Source organism: Notamacropus eugenii, chromosome 4, assembly GCF_028372415.1.
Source record: "Notamacropus eugenii isolate mMacEug1 chromosome 4, mMacEug1.pri_v2, whole genome shotgun sequence".
Classification (NCBI taxonomy): domain Eukaryota; kingdom Metazoa; phylum Chordata; class Mammalia; order Diprotodontia; family Macropodidae; genus Notamacropus; species Notamacropus eugenii.
Window position 1 is genome coordinate 232,364,645 of NC_092875.1, and position 19,349 is coordinate 232,383,993.

Here is a 19,349-nt window from a genome sequence, read left to right on the forward strand (position 1 = left end):
GGGATGTTGTGGGAGTGATCCAAGGTTGAGGCTTGGCTGGGCATAATCAGTGATATAAAGGAGCTCAAGAGAGGACAGTTTGCTAAATCAGTTCACCAAGAGGTCAAGATGGGGAGAAGAGGAAAGAGCAGTAGTGCAGGAGAGATGGCCTGGGGGAAAATGATTCCCAAATATACTTATTCAGCAATAACCTCTCTGTTGAACTCCAGTCTTTCATCTCCAGCTGTCTTTCAGACCTCTCACCTGGATGTCTAATAGATATTTTAGATGCAACATGCCCAAAATTGAAGTCATCTTCCCCGCCAAACCCTCCCCCCTCTTCTAACTTCCTTATTACTGTAGAAGGCAATATCATCCTCCCATAGTCCCTCAGGCTCACAACATAGACCTCATCTTCAACTCCTCACTGTCTCTCACCTCTCCCCACACCCCAATATACAATCCATTGCCAAAGTTTGCTAATTTCACCTTTACAACATTTTCCAAATAGGCCCCCTTCTCTCATCTGATACTGCCACTACCTCACTACATATCCATATCACCTCATGCCAGGATTATTGCAATAGCCTGCTGATGGCACTGCCCGCCTCAAGTGTTGCTTCATTCCAGACCATCCTCCACTCAGCCACCAAAGTGATTTTCCTAAAGCACATTGGTCTCACCATGTCACCCCCATACTCAAATTCTAGTACTTTTCTATCACCTGCAGGATCAACTACAAAATCCTCAGGTATTCAAAGACCTTCATAACCTATCCCTCTCCTCACTTTTTCAGGTTTCTCACACCTTACACCCTACTCCCCATGTACTTTTCCTTCCAGTGACACTAGTCTACTTTACCATTCCATAAACAAGGCATTCTATCTCTTGGCTCTGGACATTTTCTCTGGCTGTTCCCCATGCCTGAAATGCTCTCCCTCCTCATCTCTGCCTCCTGGCCTCCCTGGCTTCCTTCAAGTCTCAGGTAAAATCCTACTTTCTACAGAAAACTTTTAATTCTATTGTTTTTCCTCAGTTAATTATTTCCTCTTCATTCTGTTTGTGACTTGTTTGTACATGTTTGTTTTCTTGTTGTCTCCCCCATTGGATTACAAGCTCCTCAAGAGCAGGAGTTATCTTTGGCATTTCTTTATGTCCCCAACACTTAGCACAGTGCCTGCACCAAAAGAGGTGTTTAATAAGTGCTTATTGACAGATTGACTGAGTCTTCTCTCCGTAACAACCCAAAGGCAAGGGTATTTTCACTGTCATGCTGCTCATCATTCCAACTCATGGAAGCAGCTACAAGTTAATCCATGAGACAAAGAACATTTAGGATCTCTTTCCCTTTAAACAACAGTCAAAGTTTTCTTAAAAAGGTGTTACTTTTATTTCTCCCTACTATTCTTGATTCTTAGAATACTTCACCATTGTTTGATAAATGATTGAATAAAATGTCAAGAATTCTTAGCTGGGGAAAATGCTGTCTGATTTTCAGACAAACCCTTTGATTCACCATTCCATGGCTAAGTCACTGCAGGCATCTGGAAAAAGCTCAATTCTATTTGTTCAAAAGTGTGGTCTTGTGGCTTTGGCCTTTCTAACTTACCCAGTAATCATTTGTTTTTAATTAGAACGGTAATTTGTCATTGAGATATTTCTTTCTGAACTCTGTCAAAAATATGAAAAAAATGTGATAACAATAAAAATAAACTTACATTTAAATAGTGTTCTAAGGTTTACAAACTCTATACTATTTAATCCACCAATAAACATTTATTAAGCACCTACCACAGGCCAGGCACACTTTTAAGCATTGTGGATAAAGGAATATAAAAAGATTCAAATGACAGTCCCTGCCCTTAAGGAGATTACAATCTAAAGGGGGAGGCAAAATGCAAACAAATAAATGTAAAGCAAGCTATGTACAGGTTAAGTAGGAAATAATTAAGATATCATGGAATGATAAGGGTGGAAGTCAGATTATAAAAAGGATAGTATTCAATTCTATATCTGAAATAATAAACTTGGTTATTCCATCCACTGATAAGGTTCTGAAATATATGTGCAGAGTGGAGTGTTCCCCATTATAGGAGGTCCTACTTTTAAACTGAACTCAGACAAGGTATCTTCTTAGAAATATATTTTAGGTAGGCTCATTTTTTTTGAAGGAAGAAAAGCCAACCTCATAATGAGGGATTCTACCCAGCTCACCTGATTCTTCCCAAAGGTAATTTACTTGCCAAAGTTTTCGGAATCTCACAGAGAAACTGTAGAAAGCTTAGAATAACAAGTTGATTTAATGTTTCTATTTATACATGGTGTCCAGTTTCCAGAAAAGTCTGAGACTAGTGGTTTCAAACTCAATTTAGCATTTAAACTCATTTTCAGCTAGGTCTCTATGGGACCAGCAATTAGGAAAGGCAAAGAGTTCAAAGAAGAAGGGTTATAACCTTTCAATGGCATGCTTGTGTGGTCTTTTAAAATGCAGCTTCTCCGGTCTTTCTTCCTGTATTCAGCAAACACCACAACCCACAACCAGGTTAACAACCTGCTGGTATGGCAGCCTGAAATGGGCATAGAAAAACTGTGGTTTTTCATCTGGCTGTATCTGGAAAGATACCAATTTCTAAGTCCATTTATTCCTACTCCTAGTTGTCCTAGGGAAGGGATCTAAAAACATCCTGATGACTTTACTGCAGATTTTGGGCCAAGAGGTACAAGGAGAACGAGAGAAGAATGGGCCCTTTGAATAGCCCAAGATGCCAGGACATCCTAGGAGCCTGGAAATGGGGGCTTTTTGCTTTTGTAGTGACTTCCAATTTATACTGTTCTGCACTACTATCTCTGAGGAGGGCAGTGAGATTGGGAGGATCAGGTTCAGGATTAAGACAACCAATTACCTATATTTTTGCAGAACCTGAATCCCCATTTCAGATTTTAATGCAGACAGAGGTTCAAACCTGTTTAATGCTCCCTAGAATTGCTTTGCCAGATTAGGGAAGGGGAAAAAATTGAGGGAAAAATCTTTGTAGTCAGGGTTCAGAAAAATACCTTGGTTTTCCCTGGGCAACTGTTATTTTTAGCTTTCACAGAATCATAAGACCAGCAGGGACCTATGGAGGTCATGCAATCCATCCCCTTGCCTTTGGATGGGAAGTACTGAACCAGTTCAGATCAATCTCTCCCTTTTAAAAACAGACCGCCAAAGAAGGTAATAGTACAGTCTCCTTTAATTCCCTTTCCAATGTTTAAGGACCCTCAGAAACAGGAAATTTTTCATGGCTGATAGGGTAAGGATAGGAGACATACAACAACACTCCAAAATTACCAAATTATTTTCTGCATATGCCAATTAAATTAGAGGTGCTTGAGATTTCCTTACATTCAGAATGTGTGTACTCCCAGAGGGAGTTAGTTGAGGTGAGCTTGGCGGTGCCTTGGGTTGGATTGGTCACCCTGTTTTTCAGCCAACCCTCATATTTTAATCAGAAGGATCTGAAAAAAAAAATCTTCCTAACCCTCAGATGTTTTCAAAGAGCTCTGTATGTCTCTGTTCTCACTACAGATGGGCTCTGTTCTGAGGATGGACACTGACCAAGATGAAAATCCCTCTTATGAGTTCAAAGGAAATGATAGGAAAGTGGGGGGAGGGGGAAGGAGGAGGGGTAGAATGGGCAGAAGCCAGAAGCCTTATTAAACACTTAAAAAAACCCTTTGATTTTTAGTCTCCCTGGTCCCATCTGAGAAGCCACACCATTAGGATTTTAAGAGGGAAAGAGAAAATGAGACAAACCTAAGTTTGAAAGAAAAGAATGTCATGGTGAACTAATTCCTTTCATCCCAGAATTTGAGAACTGGGAAGAACCTCAGAAATCATTAGGAGGCTAGAACAATTATGTGATGTGTCTAAAATTACAGAAGCAAAAGTCAGACTGGAATTCAGATCTAACCAATGCTCATTCTACTATACCATGTCTCGACCAGAGGCTTTGATTTACATTCTTCAGTCCTACAATTTCTGTATCATTATCCTTGACTCCTCCTTCACACTAGCTCCATATAGCCAATTTCTTGTTATTTCTATTTCCACAACATCTTTAGTGTGTGTCCCTTTCTCCCCACTCACACAGCTGTCTCCAGAGTACAGTTCCTCACCATCTGACAGGTGGACAAGGAGTTGTTTTCTTTGTCTCAAGTCTCTCCCCTCTCCAATGCATCCTCTAGTCAGCTGTCAAGTGGATCTTCCTAAAGCTCAGATATGACAATGGAACCCGACTTCCTTGCTCAATTAGCTCCAGTGGCTCCCTATTACCACCAGGACCAAATATAATATCCTATTAAAGCCCTTCAAACCTGGAACCTTCTTCCCTTTCCAATCTTCTTACACTTTTACTCCCCTCCACATACTATATAATCCATTGATACTGGCTTTCATGTCACTAGCATGAAACACTCTATCTCATGATTCTTTGCCTTTTTTACTGGCTGTCCTCTAGCCCTAGAATATTCTTCTTCCTCATTTTCACCTTCTAGTTTCTCTGGTGTCTTTCAAAACATCTCAAAACTCACCTTCTGTAAGGGGCCTTTCCAGATACCTCTCTTCCCATCCCCTACTGCTAAGTTTCCCCTCTAACATAGCCATCCATTTACAGGGTATGTGTCATATGCACATGGTTGTTTGTATGATATCTCTTCCATTAGAAGGAGAGTGCTTTGAGGGCATGAACTACGCTTTTGCCGTTCTTTGTAACCCTAGGGCTTAACACAATATCTAGTATATAGTGGGTGTTTAATAAGTGCTTGTTGATTAATGGCCTACAATTTGGTTATTTTCTGGCTAATTTGGAGGAGGTAAAATTAAACTGAATCAATTTTCCAATGTAGTAGTGATTATGTGAAGATGCGTGATTTAGGAATGATAGGGAATGTGCTCTTCTAATGCAGATCCTAATCTATTTGGTTCAGAGATAAGTAACCTTCGGTCATGAGGCCACATGTGACTCTCTAGGTCCTCAAGTGCACCCCTTTGACTGAATCCAAATTTCACAGAACAAATGCCCTTAATGAAAGAATTTATTCTGTAAAATTTGGACTCAGTCAAAAGGCTACACCCAAGGACCTAGAAGGCCACATGTGCCTCAAGGCTGCAGGTTCCCCACCCCTGATCTAGTTCAGTCCCCCCTCATTTTATAAACAAGAAATGAGATCCAGAGATGTGAAGGGAGTTACATATAGAAAGTTGGGATTTGAGCCCAGGCCCTCTGCCTCTGAGTCTAGCAGCATACTTTCTCCTGCACCACTCAGCCTTTCTGATTCCAACCTGCCCTAGGGAGTTGCCTGAAGAATGCAAAACCTTACAGATCTTGTGAAGTGTGGGATGCACTATCTGAATCCACTTTTTCCTCACTCAATTCCAGCAATCTAGTACCTCCATGTTACCTCTGTACTTGTTAACATTCATATTAAATATTTGGAAGATGAAGGGAGGAATAAGAGTAAGGCTGACCTTGATGCTTTGGCAAACATGAATTTTCTACATTTCCCCAAACCTTTTTGTCCTACTTCTCATTATCATGAGGCCCTATGGCATAGCGAATTAAGACCTAATCTCAGTGTTAGAAAGACCTGAGTCCAAGTCCTTCTTCTGCCACATACTGGCTGTGTAACCAGGGCAATTCATTTAACGTCTTACTGCTCTAGGCAATTCTCTAAGATTAAAAGTTATCATTTGCGGAGAAGATGTCAAGCTGCCTTTGTAGAGAGAGCTCTCTTGTCTGGGAGTTTGCTATACCAGGGAAATCAAAGGTTCTTTTTCTATCCTCTCAGTACCATATCTATTTGGAGAGATGAATTTACTTATGAAGATTAAATTATAATACCCAGAAGGAAGTTTTTATTGTTGTTGCTGTTGTAGCTGTTTTTCCCACTACCATCTCAAACTAGGGCCTTAAAGGTACACGTTATCCAATCAGAAGACTAAATTCTGACAATCAAGACCCCCAAATGAAATTTCAGGTTGATTCACAACCTGAATGTTCAGATTCTATGAGTCTCTCTAAAAAATTTCATTGAAAACTTGCCCATCATTCTTGGGAGCAGGTTTTTCTTCTTTCTGTCTCATCTGCTTTTTCTTTTTCAAGGAATCAACCTACTGAACCTTTAGAAATTCCTATTTTACCAGTTTAAAGAACAATTTGGGGGTCTGGAGACTTTACATGGAGAAGCTCTTTCTCACTGCAATCACAAGGACCAAGAATTAAAGACTTCCCTTTTCCTCACACTCATTTTACCTTTTTTTTTCTTTTCAGATAGTTTGAAACAGATGAGGCAGAAAATAATGGCTCTGGCTCATGTTCGCCCTTGGAACAAATGGCCCTCGACATCATTCTGGCAAGCTGCCAACTCACAGTGATCTCCAAGTGGCTCTGCATCTCAGTGCACTGGTTCATCAGACGTGTTTTAATTACGTATGCTAAGACATTACCACAACAGAATTCATTTGGAGGAAATATCGCTGGCCAAGGAAGCTTTCTCAGAAGATTTTATATAATTATAATAAAAGGGAGTGTTTTTGTTATATGAACTCATGATAAGATAGATTCAAATAACAATCTCTAGGACTGAGTAGTCTTTGAGAAAGGAAATATTCTGTGCTATCTCATCCGGTTGTGATTTGCCTCAGAGCTTGAGAAAAAAATCATTCTGATACATACACACACATTCACTTGCACACATATACTCTCAAGTAGACAGAAAATTCAATTAGGGAGCCATTGTTCTGAGGATATCACCAAAGAAACTAGCAAATTCGAAGTGCCTGAGTAAAGAACTCTAGAAATGTCAACACCAGTTAAATTGATGCTTACTTGGGGAACCTTCCTAATCCTGGCTGCATTCCATCTCTAGCTATTTCATTCTTAGCTACCTACAAGTGGCTGGGGCTCAGGATGTAGCTGTCATTCTTCGGAGTCTTCCAACTTCCCATACCTCCATTGGCTGTAGCCAGACCTACGAAACTCTTCTCTTGAAACTATCTGCACTATGTAACTATATGATCAGTGCTCTGCTGCCGGGTGAGGATGACTACACAGTAAAACTTGTGCACAGTCCCATGGGAGACACATCATCCCAAAGGGGCCTGGGTACCTTTAGCTAGACAATCCCTCTGTGTGTCTGTATAATACTGGGCATACTATGTGCTGGAGTTTTTGAGTCTGTGCCCTGAGGAACATACATGACATGCATTAAGCTCTTAGAGAGAGGGAGAAGTACTTAGTAAATGCACAATATTTTTGTTGTTATTCCTGTTATTGAACTATTATATTAGAGTCATCACTTACCTGGTCTTATTCCTTCTTCATGGTTACTCTTTTTTACTTCCCCAATCTTTTCTCCAGTCTACCTTCCTCTTTTCCTTTTAGGTACACTACTATCATATATAGACTTGTTTTTCACAAGCCCTCTGGGAGATGGGATAGAGTGGGAAAAGTACTGAGCTTATAACTAGAAGACCTAAGCTTCTAGTAAGTCCTAGTTCTGCTACTTATTAGCTATGGAACCATGGCTAAGTCCCTGAACCTATCTGATACTCAGTTTCTGCATCTGTAAAATGGAAATAATAATCTTTAAATTATCTAGCTCATAAAGCTGTTTTGAGAAAACTGTTGTAAAACTCTATATAGGATCATATATCTAGAACTGGTAGGGACCTCAGAGCCTGACTAGTTCAAGTCTCTCATTTTATAGATAAGAAAATTGAAGTCTAAGAACTTGTGACTTACCCAAGGTCACGCAAGAACATAAGCAAGTTATTTTCATTGCTAGAGGAAGTTTAGTGGTACCATGGATGACGTGCCATGGATAAAGTATTGAGCTTGGACATAAAAAACTAGTCTCAGAAATTTAATAGCTGCATAACCCTGGGAAAATCATTTAACCTGTTTGTCTTAGTTTCCCCATCTGCAAATGGGAATATCCTACCCAAGGTTGTGAGATAATATTGGTAAAGTACTTTGCACACCATAAGGCATTTTACAAATGCTAGCTAACATTATTATCATTACCATTACTGATACTACAATTTTCTTCACTTGTCACTCTTAGTTTTCTTTTTTCCTCTTTTTTTTCTCCTACCCCTACCTCTACCTTTGCTGTCTGATCAGTCTAGTTCCCTGGTATGATCCAGCTCATTTTTAAACTACTGCTATCATTAATTACTCAAAGGCATCATCACGTCTTCAGCTTTGGCACAAAAATGTCTGCTGAAATCTTGTTGCTAATCTTAAATTTTAAGTGGGAAATCCCTGGTGGTCATGGGACAATACCAGGAAACAGATACCTTGGCATTTTGTAGGGGTGGTTGGTAACTGGATGGCCGGTAGAACATCCTTTGGCTGGAGTCCGTGTGGATGTCACCAAGGAACAGTTCTTCCACAAGGTGATCCAAGTTGTGGTGAAGGTACTGTTTTTCTACCCGGATCAGTTGAAGCTCATGCATAGCAAAATTCACTGCTCTGGTACATTCGTGGCCATTTTCCTCTCGCCATAAGTCATAGGTGGCATCCTGCACCCAGGGGTTATCTGAGGGGATGAAACCAGGGCACGTGCGATTCACCAGTTGACTAAGTCTTTCAGCAACAGCTTCGCTATGACAGATGATCTGGACATTGTGTAGTTGGTAGTCTGCTTCAGTCCCTCCTCGGATGATCCAGGATGCTTGGCGAAGCCGTATCTTACCCCTGATGACTAGAGTGTAGGTAGGGTTGGTACAACGGTTACCACCATAATAAAACTGGTAGGCCTTGAAGGTATTATTGTGATAGAATCGATAAGATCTGGTTATAAATTCTGGACCAGATCTCACTTCACATCTAGAGAGGAAAAGAAAGAAGATTTTTTTAAAAAATAAAAAATACATGAGAAATGGAGACTACTACAGTGTTGCAAAATGAAAAATACCATAGGAGCACATAATTTAGAGCTAGAAAAGATGTTAACAATCATCTAGCCCAATTTCCTCAGTTTACTGTTGCTAAAAGGGAGCCCTGGAACAGTTCAATAATTTGTCCAAGGTCACAAAGATAGTAACAAATGCAGTATTCAAATTCAGGTTCTTGGATTCTACATAGAAACTCTTTTCAGTCTCTAGACAAGCATTCATTCAAGTTACAAATAGGTCAAAGTGGTAGAATCATCACCTTCAGGCATAATTTTTATCTTGCCTACAAATCTCATTATTTGTGTGTAAAAGGTAGGTCTGTGGACAAGAAAAGAAGTTCCATTCTTCAATTAGTTAAGAAAAAATATTGTTTACATTTTAATTTTAGAAATATGGAAACATTCTTGCTGCTATGAAAGAGTATGTACTTCCATACACTGAGCCATGTTCTGGCCATAAGTTATCAGTCATGGGCCAACCCCTCCTCTTCCCATTACCCTTCACTTAAAAAAAACCCAAACAAACAACTATATAGCACTTCTTGGGGGAAAATATAAAAGGTAAAAAGCATCACTTGCTGGGAATTGACCAACTATTCCTTTTCAGGTAGCTTTAAAAAATATGACTTGCTGCCATAATTCTGTGTACTCTTGTCTATAGGTGTCAGTATTTGGTGTGTGTGAGGGGAAGGCAGGATGAAGATTCTGGTACTTGCCTTGGAGTCTTGGTAGGAGCAAACTTTGTTTTTTCCCTAAAGCAAATCATCTTTCACTGAAATTCTAAGGCTAGAAAAGACTGAAGAAGTCATTGAGTTCATCTACACTATAGTATCATACTAAACCAATTGAACTCAACTCAACTAACACTTATTATGTGCCTAATATGCCTAAGACATTGTGCTAGCAACCCAAGAGTACAAAGATGAAAGAAGACACAATTGTCTGCCCTGGAGGAGCCTACAATAAAAAGAGTTACAGTAAACTGGGTCCACAAATAGCCATGAGATAGCTAGATGGTTCAGGGTCGAGAGCATTAGACATAAGATCCAGAAATAACAGGAGTTCGAATCTTGCTGCAGTCATTTATTAGCTATGTGACTGTGGGCAAGGCACTTCATCTCTCTCAGCCTCAGTTTCCACATTTATAAAATGGTACTATAAAAGCACTTACCTCACAGGACTATTATGAGGATCAAATGAGATAATGTACTTAAAGTGTTTTGCAAAACTTTAAGCACTATGTAAATACTAGTATTTATATTAGAAGTGTTATTATATTAAGTTATTATATTTGCAAAGGAATATTATGAGTATTTACAAAAGAAGAGAATTTACTACAACACCAGTATTTACAAAGGAAGATATGATGAAGACAAAGAAAAAAGAATTAAGAAAAAGTTCATTGAGAAGTCTGTTGAAGGGACAAATTTGCTTTGATTTGCTGGAAAGTTGGGAAGAGTTTCATTCAATTGAATAACCATTTGTTATCAGAGAAATTTTATGGAAGTAGTGATACCAGTGTTAGGCCATGGGAAAAAGAGGAGATTTCAACAGCAGTTATGAGATAGTGTGAGAACATTCCAGAGTTAGACCAGATCATAGCAAGGTTAGAATGGGAGAATGTGGTTAGGGAAAAGAGATTACCTGCATGGATATATACTGAATTTCATATTTTTTCCTTTTTAATTTGTTCACTCTTTTGACTAAATTGGTTATTACTTTCTTCATTTGTATGCTATGTGCTTCCTTTCTTTTTTGATGTTATATTGTAAGCTCTTCCAGAGCAGGGAGGGTCTTTTGCCTCTTTTTGTATCCCCAGTGCTTAGCACAGTGACTGGCACATAGTAGGTTCCTAATAATTATTTATTGATTGATGGTATTACAGAGTTACAGATAGAAGGAGCCCTAGAGATTATTTAGCCTAACAGTTTCATTTTAGAGATAAAGAAGCAGGAGCCCAGAGAATTGATATAACTTGAGCAAGGCCACACCTGTAGAAAACAGCAGAGTCAGGGTTTGAATCTAGGTCCTCTGACTTCAAATTCAGTGCTCTTGGTTAAAAATATTTATTTTTTTTTATTTACAGAATAGCTACATGCTCTTAATCTGCTTGCTTTCTCTCTCATTCCTCTTGGGGCTGTTATTCTTATTTTATCCTTTCCATTCCCCCTTTCTTGGCTCATTTAACCTATTTTATATCTCTTTTTATCAACTAGCTCCCTATCTTTACTTCTCTCCTCTTTGTAGAAGGTTCCTTTTATCCCTCTTCATAAATGTCTCTCAAAACATTCCTTGGCACCCTGCTCTCCTACTTTGGCAAGTATCTCATTTTTTTCTCAATTTAAAGCTAGTGACAATAGTTTAGTATACTCAAATCCAGTTTTTTATATATGAGACTCAAGATATACACTGCTAGGTCAATCTTACTTTGTGCTGGTATGAAAGCATCATGATTAGTAGATAGTGGGAAGTTTAATCTCCAGTCAGTTTAAACATGGTTTTCTTTCTAGCAAGTAACAGGGAGATGCCAATTAATGAGAGCTAAGAATAAGAACCAAATTGTAACCAAGAGCCCTCAACTACAAGATATAATGAGCAAATCACCTCTTTAGCTCTTAGGGTGCCATAAAAGATATGATAGCAGGAATATATAATTTGGCCCTTTACTATACCAACAAATTATCTCCTTATCAATATGTTTTACTTGAGTGCTATATATACTGCTAAAATTTCCATTAATTCACATGTATGAAATTATACTTGACAGCAGATAAATTGCAAATTTTCTTTGAACATACTCTCTAAAAGAATAGCCTTTGGCCCGTTGTTTGTAACAATTATGTTCTGACTAGTAATGACATTAATACATTGTTTTTAAAAGCTACCAGTACTATCATCTCCACTGCAGGAGAAAAATGTTTTCTTTGATATTCCAAATGGGAATAAAATTACTTAGAATATTGTCATATTTTGTGCCTGGTTCCAGAACGAGGCTATGAAGCGTGTTTCCATAAATTTATCTATTCCCACTGACATTTAGTCCTCATCACTTTATATTCAGACTATTAAATCATGTCTCAACTTGTAGATCACTGTCAGGTTAAGCTTTCTAAAATCCCATTTTATCAACTCATTACCTTGCTCCAATATTTTCAGTGACTCTATTGCTTGGAGGATAAAATTCACATAGCAAGTGCTGGATGAATGGCTGACAAAATTTTTATGCCTGCATTTAAACTCCTTTACAATCATATCTTGGCTATCTTTCCAGACTTATCTCCCATTACTTCTATAAACAAAATTTCAACTAAACTACTTTCCCCTGAAATATTCCTTATGTTTTCTTGCCTTTTTGATTTTGCTGACATTATCTAGCTAAAATTAGCTTCCCCTCTCTCCACCATTTAAAATCTGTCTCAAGTGTTTCTTACTTCATTCTCTAAATTCATAGCACTTATTGGCTAGATCAGCACTTCTCAAAGCATGGTCCAGGGACTCTTGGGGATCTTTGAGACTTTTTCAGGAGGTCTGTAAGAACAAAACTATTTTAATAATAATAATAGTAAGAAGTTTTATTTATATAAATATGGTGAATATAGATCAATATAACTCACACAAACTAAAGCCCTTTGGTGCTCCTCAATAAATTTCAGGAGGTCTAGAGATCAAAAAGTTTGAGAACTACTACCTATACTACATGTGCAGAGATAAGTTATGGACTGCCTTACACTATCTTTTATACTGTCACTTTGTGTTATTAAACTTTACCCCCTTCCAACTAATTTGGAAGCCATTTCAGGCAAGAGACTATCTTTTACTTCTTTGAATCCCCGTTAGAGTCTGGAACAGAAAGAACTCTCATTAAGTATTTTCTCATTGACCATGTGAAATAGCATAAAATGCGTTGTTTTACCTAGTAGGCACCAGATGTGCAAATGAAAGAACATTGGACAGAAGTGCTTGCTGCTGAGACACTCCCTCACTAAACAAAATCTTCTTCAACATGGGGGTGATCCCTATTGTTTTCTGTGAAATCACAACCTTGGAGTGTAATTGTATATCCAAACCATGTCTTCTATTTTTTTGAAGTCTTGATGAATTAATGTACATTATGCTCATTATTCTTGATAGGCAGTATGGCATAGTGGATGGAAGGCTCTTACTGGAGTCAGAAGGTCTAGGTTCAAATCCTGTACCTGATTCATGCTGACCATGTGATCACAGCCAAAGTCACTTAATCCCTCAGTGCTCCCGGCAATTCTCTAAAGCTATAAGCTACAGACTACTTCGGGACTTCTATTGGTGGAGTTTCCACACTGGAAATTTGATATGCTAGTGAAATCATAGTTTTGAATCAACCCCTTTTCCCCAATAAAAGATACCCACCAAAAATTTTGATACACCTACATAATCATGTTGAAATGTGTACCAAGGAATTGGTCATGGAGGAGAGGAGTTTTTTGAACAGATGGTGTTTTTCAAAACAGATAAAAGTAAAAAGGGACATTTGTAACTACTGTGATCTAAGAAACTTCAGGAAAAGAAATGGTGACAACTTGTTAGTGCTTTAGGCAACCGATTCAAGAAGTTAAGTTACAACACAACTACTTTTCTGCATTAGTGGTAGGAATTTCTATACCAGGGATATCAAAAGATTAGACAAAAACAAGACAAAACATACTTGATTCAAGAGAAACTACTATTAAAATAAAAAATGTGACATCAAACAACAATCACTTCTATTAAAAATAACTTATGACATTGGGTATACTCCAATGCTTAATATTTTTTCTATTTGATAATGAAGAGCCTTTCAAGGCTTCCTTAGTGGAAAACATAAGTCTGAAGCACCAATGAGCTTTTAAAATGTTTACAACTTTAACCAAAGAATAAGTTACCAAAGGAATAGTTTAAGGGAGGGATAATTTATTTCTTTGGGGATAGTAAAAATTCTTTAAGAATATGTCTAGAACTGACACCAGAAAACATCCATCTTTCCCATAACAGTCAGTCCCTCACTCCACACATCTAAACAAAATTACAACTTAACACATCTAAAACAGTTGGATCATGTGAAGAAACCACTTTAAAAGAATCCCTTAAACACATTCTATTTTATTCGATTTCATTCTAAACACTGTGAAAGAAAAATGGCAAAGCCTCTTTGGAAGCTTGAAAGAATCTGAAAACCACCAATCTAGTTAATAAGAATCTTGAGTCATTCTTTATAGAATAAAATTGATGAGTAGTGAGCTTCAAGGAAAGAGAAGTCAGTGTAATGGAATCAAAGCTGTCAGAGTAACCTTGTCATGACTGGACAAAAGACAGTCACAGAAATTCTGAGATCATATAGACTGATACTTCTCTTTTTTCGTTATTATTTGTTCTGACAGAAGAGAAAGAAAAGGAACTAATGAGCTTTCCTGGGAAATTGAAACTGTGTAATACAGCAACTACCCCTTAACTACAGAAAGACTAGTTAATTAAATCACTTAAGGAAACTCATAGGACCAAAAGACTTTCAGTTGATGTCAAAAGCCATAGTGATGTACAAAGAATACAGGCATCATTTACATGACTGAGATCTGTGGTCATAGCTCTAAGTGTCCAAAAAGTGAAAGAAAAGTCAAAGTTACTACTCCCAGTAACCTTAGTAAGGTTCTCTGCCAGCTGCTCAGGTCTCCTCCCTCAATTATGTCAGATTTACCTTTTATACATTTTCTGCTTATTTAAATATGGTCATGTGCTACAATTATTTAATCTTGTCTGTGTATCACCAGTTAACACAAAAGATGTTTAATAAATACTTGTTGGTTAAGTACAAGAGAAAAAGACATATTAGGAAGCAATAACCTATTGTATGGTGAAAAGGGGGCACTAAATGCTCCATCTATTTCAAAAGTATTCCATTTTATGTTCTGAGTGGTTTGCTTATTAAAGATTATATTATATTAATTTGTTAATGACTAGTTTGTATTTATACTGCTATCTCAATATAAACATGTTTTTGCAGAAAAAGCCTGGAAAGCTGAATTACATATAGATTTCACTCTCCACCTGTGGCATAAGACAAGCAATTTGACTGGATACCACCTCTGACCTGGTGGCAGTTGCTTATGGTGCCCAGAAAGGGAGAAATCATCCTACTGAGATCTAGCCTTGGTGACTCACACCTGTTAAACGGCAACAAATGCCACAGGCTTCAGACCCTTAGACTCACAGACTTCTAGGTTACTTCTGATAATCGAGTGCTCAATTAATGAAGAATCTCATCCATGTGGCAGAGAAAAAGAAATCAAGAAATGTGCTCTTCACTAGCAGAGGTAATTCTAGTACCTTTCTCTTTCCTGTTAAGGCCTTGAAGTCATGTATTACTTTAGTTGAATATAACTACAGTATTTAGACCATAAGAAGCTAACTATGTTTCAGAGGTTGGGGAAATACAGATACTTAATTTCACTTGCTAATGACTTTTTTTTTTTATATAAACAAGCAGTATGATACAGTTCAGTAAACAAGGTTCCATTCACTAACTCTATGTGGTCAACTGTGTTACAGTGTAATCTCTCCCTGAGCATAAGGTTTCAACAGTACTTAGCTCTGTTCCTTAACGGAAGAAAGTTTTGGGTTTTATTTTAATTGCATGCCTTCTAGGATAAAATTCAGATAACAAGGGAATAGAGTTTTCATTGAATATTACAGGCAGTTTCTGTACATCTGAAACACCAAACAATGAGTAAGAAAGAATGTTTTTCACTTCCCCAGAGCTCTGTGGGATTTCCCCATCACTACCTTTGTCCTTCTTACCCTGTGGAGACCCAATGTCCCTCAATTGTTGGTGGCATCTGCACAGTGATCCGTGCTCCATTATGGAGGTGCTTGAGCATGTGGTGACACTGAGATTCCTTGAAAGCTCTCCAAGCACTCTTCTCTAAAGATCGAGGATGGGATCTGCTCTCTGGGTGAAGAAGGGCGGAACCTTCTCCCAGCCCTAGGAAAGGAAGACACGAGAGAAAAATTAGTCAACAGGCCTCCAGAGCTCAGGAACCATCTACACAAATCAGGCTGAAACAATCTGTACAGAGGAAACATTATGGATTGACAAAGCATTTTGTTCATAACATTCGGTCTCATTAGTAGGAATTTTTTCCTACTAGGGAGATATTTTCCTCTGTCAGTTTTACTGTTAATTCCTCTTAATGGCTCTCAAAGGAGTGATTTCAACAAAGTTGTTTCCTGTATCCAACAGGGTGCAAGCCTCTCTTTGGTCCCCTTTCCAAAATATCTGGGACACCTGGCCTTCTCCTTAGCCACTCCAGAGGTTTCTTGACTGTTGAGCCAATATTATACTCCCTCCTGTCCTGTAAATAAAAGCCAACTTTATCAAACAACAAATGTTAACAAGTGACTGGTATATTAAGCTGTATGCCCTACAGAGGATATAAAAGCATAAGACATCTTAATGAACTTACAACCTACTTGGGAAAAGACAACCTATAAATATACATGTATAAGAGGAGTGAATATGAACTCTCCCCTGTTACACTTACATGAAAATATGAGCATAAGAAAGTATAATAACAAGCTGTTCATTTTATAGTACAAATAACTAAGGAATTATAAAAGGGAGAGATCAGCTGAGGGTGAAAGTCATCAGGGAAGGGAGATGGGAGTCAAACTGAGTGTGGGGGATATAGTTCCTATGAGATAGATGGGTAGTGAGCATTGGCAGGGGAGGCTGTTTGGGAGTAGGGAGTCAGGAGATTGATTCTATATGTAGATTTTGAGGATTAGAATAAAATATAGAGACCATGACAGCAGAAAGGAAAGGAAACAAGTATTTATTAAGAACTTACTACACACCATATTACTGTGCTAAGTGTTTTACAAGTATTATCTCACTTGATCTTTCAAACACCCTTGGAGTGAATGCTATTATTATCCCCATTTTACAATTGAAGGAACCCAGATAGACAGAGGTTAAATGACTTGTTGAGTCACACAGCTGCTAGTAAGTATCTGAGAAAGGTATCGAACTCAGGTATTCCTGACTCCAGACACAAAGGTACCAGCAGGGTGAGGGTAAAGGCATAGCAGCTTTTGAAGGGAATATAGAATCTGAGTAGGGTAGAGATCTGTTGCTATAGGGTGTCAGTAGCATCTCAGAAGATGGCAAATCAAGTCAAGGTAACAAACATTTATTAAGCACCTATGATGTGTCACACACTGTTCGGGGTACTGGGGAAACAAAGAAAGTCCCCTCCCCACCAAAAAACCAATCCCTGCTCTCAAGGAGCTTACCATCTATTAAGGGAGACAACATGCAAATATACTATGTATTAACAAAATTCAGACAGAATAAACAGGTGGTAATCTCAGAGGAAAGGTACTGAGATTAAGGAAGACTGGAAATGGTTTCCTGGAGAAGATAAGACTTTGGCTGAGTCTTAAAAGAAGCCAGGAAAAGCACTAATAATAGGTCAAACTCCTCTGGCAGTGAGATGGGACAGTATCATCCCTTTGCATACATGAGTTGTCTGTAAGTGAAGTTTTCCTACCATAGGAAAAACTTTAGGGTTACTTTAGCATCAGTAATTATTAGCAATGATGAAGGAAATATAAAAGGTATGGGTTTGAGTCAGAGTATCTTGGGATCATCAATCTATCGCTTCCTACTTGTAGGATCTTGGCCAAATCATTTATTTTCTTCAGATCTTGGTTTTCCTTATCTACAAAATGAGAGGGTTGGACTATGTGACTCTTAAGACCCCTCTCAGCTCTAAACCTATGATCCTAATGGAGATCCTCCTAGAACTCTCAATATCCTTATTATTCAATACTCAAAGAAGCAGCAATGATTTAGCAATTTAATATTTAAGATCTTAGAATCTAAAACAGGAAAAGATGTTGGAGATCATTTAATCTAACCTTATTATTTTATAGATATGAAAACTAATACCCTGAGAGTGCTCCATAATAAAAGTTTTAAAGTTTTAAAATGTTGAAAGTATTTCAATTATATTTCTCACATCAAGTTACTTTACAAAAGTAGAAAAAATAGATATCTAAAAAGTTTAGGAGTCAGGACAAGGATTATGAGATGAATATGAAACCAATTGAAGGTGTTAATGTTTTAAAACACCTAATAGGAATTCAGAAGAAAATAAAAGTATCCTTGTATTTACTCTTGATTATTACAAGTTCAATAACTTAACCTGAAAAATTACTTCAAGCTAGTCATGCTTACATTTATATAATGTGATTCATTTAATACTGCATTAACATTTAGAATTAATGTAATTCTCTAGAGGAGTGGTTTGCTGTATATCACAATTGTTTTTGGGGGGTGGCTAGGTGGATAGAGTACAAGGCCTGCATTTAGGAAGACTCATCTTTTTGAGTTCAAATCCAGTCTCAGATACTTATTAGCTGTGGGACCCTGGATAAGTCACTTAACCCTGTTTGCCTCAGTTTCCTCATCTGTAAAAGAGCTGGAGAAGGAAAAGGCAAACTATTCTAGTATCTTTGCCAAAAAAAAAAAACCCAAATGGGTTCATGAAGAGTCAGAAATAACTGAAAACAATTGAATAAAGCCTAAGAAAGGAAAAATGGATAGGCTAAAGAAAATAACAGATAATATTATTTCATTTTGAGGCTCCAAAGAACCCTGTGAGATAGGCACTATTATTATCCCAGTTTTACAGATGAGGAAACTGAGTCTGGGAGGTTAAATGACTTGCCCAAGGTCACAGAGCTAAAGGTCTGAGAAAGAATTGGAACTCAGTTCTTCCTGACACCCACTAAAGCCCTCTCTCCACTGTGCCACTGGTTGTTTGGGTCAGAGGTAACTTGCCCAAGACCACACAATGAGGAAGTAAGAATCAAGTCCATGTCCTCTGAGTCAAAATCCAGGTCTCCTTCTGCTACTCTTCTGCAAAGTTTCTGTGAATTAAGTTGCTCCCAGTCTCCCAATTATCTTTTAACTTTGGTCCTTAAGTACAGCACAGTGAAAATAAGAGGTCAAAGTGATTATTGCAGCTACAAGAATGGTAGGGCTGCAAGCATAGGCCAAGGAAAATGAATAGCAGGGAATAATTTATTCCATGGCTGAAACACTAAAATGTGGATCCTTATTCATTACAAAACCTAATCTGTTCAGTTGGCGATATTTAGATACAATAATAAAAATAGCTAACATTTGTGTTGTACTTTAAGATTTGCAAAGCACTTTACAAATATTATTTCACTTGATCCCCATAATAACTCTGAGAAGTAGTTATTATTATCATTATTCCAATTTTATAGATGACAAAATTGAGTCTGACAGAGTAACTATGTAACCAGGTTACACAGATCATATGTGCCTGAGGTCAAATTTGAACCCATTCTTCCTGACTCCAGGTCCAATGATCTATCCTTCCTATCACTTA

General features: G+C 37.9%; 1 protein-coding gene across 1 annotated transcript in view; it reads right to left on the reverse strand.

Annotated features, from left to right (window-relative positions):
* The window catches only part of APCDD1 (APC down-regulated 1), a 55,400-nt gene that overhangs the window by 24,048 nt on the left and 12,003 nt on the right, over positions 1–19,349 (reverse strand). The window contains exons 2-3 of the mRNA XM_072604227.1: positions 15,727–15,910; positions 8,321–8,852 (exon numbers count right to left, since the gene is read on the reverse strand). Coding sequence (XP_072460328.1) covers positions 8,321–8,852; positions 15,727–15,910 — 716 coding nt within the window. The remainder of the gene's footprint in view (positions 1–8,320; positions 8,853–15,726; positions 15,911–19,349) is intronic.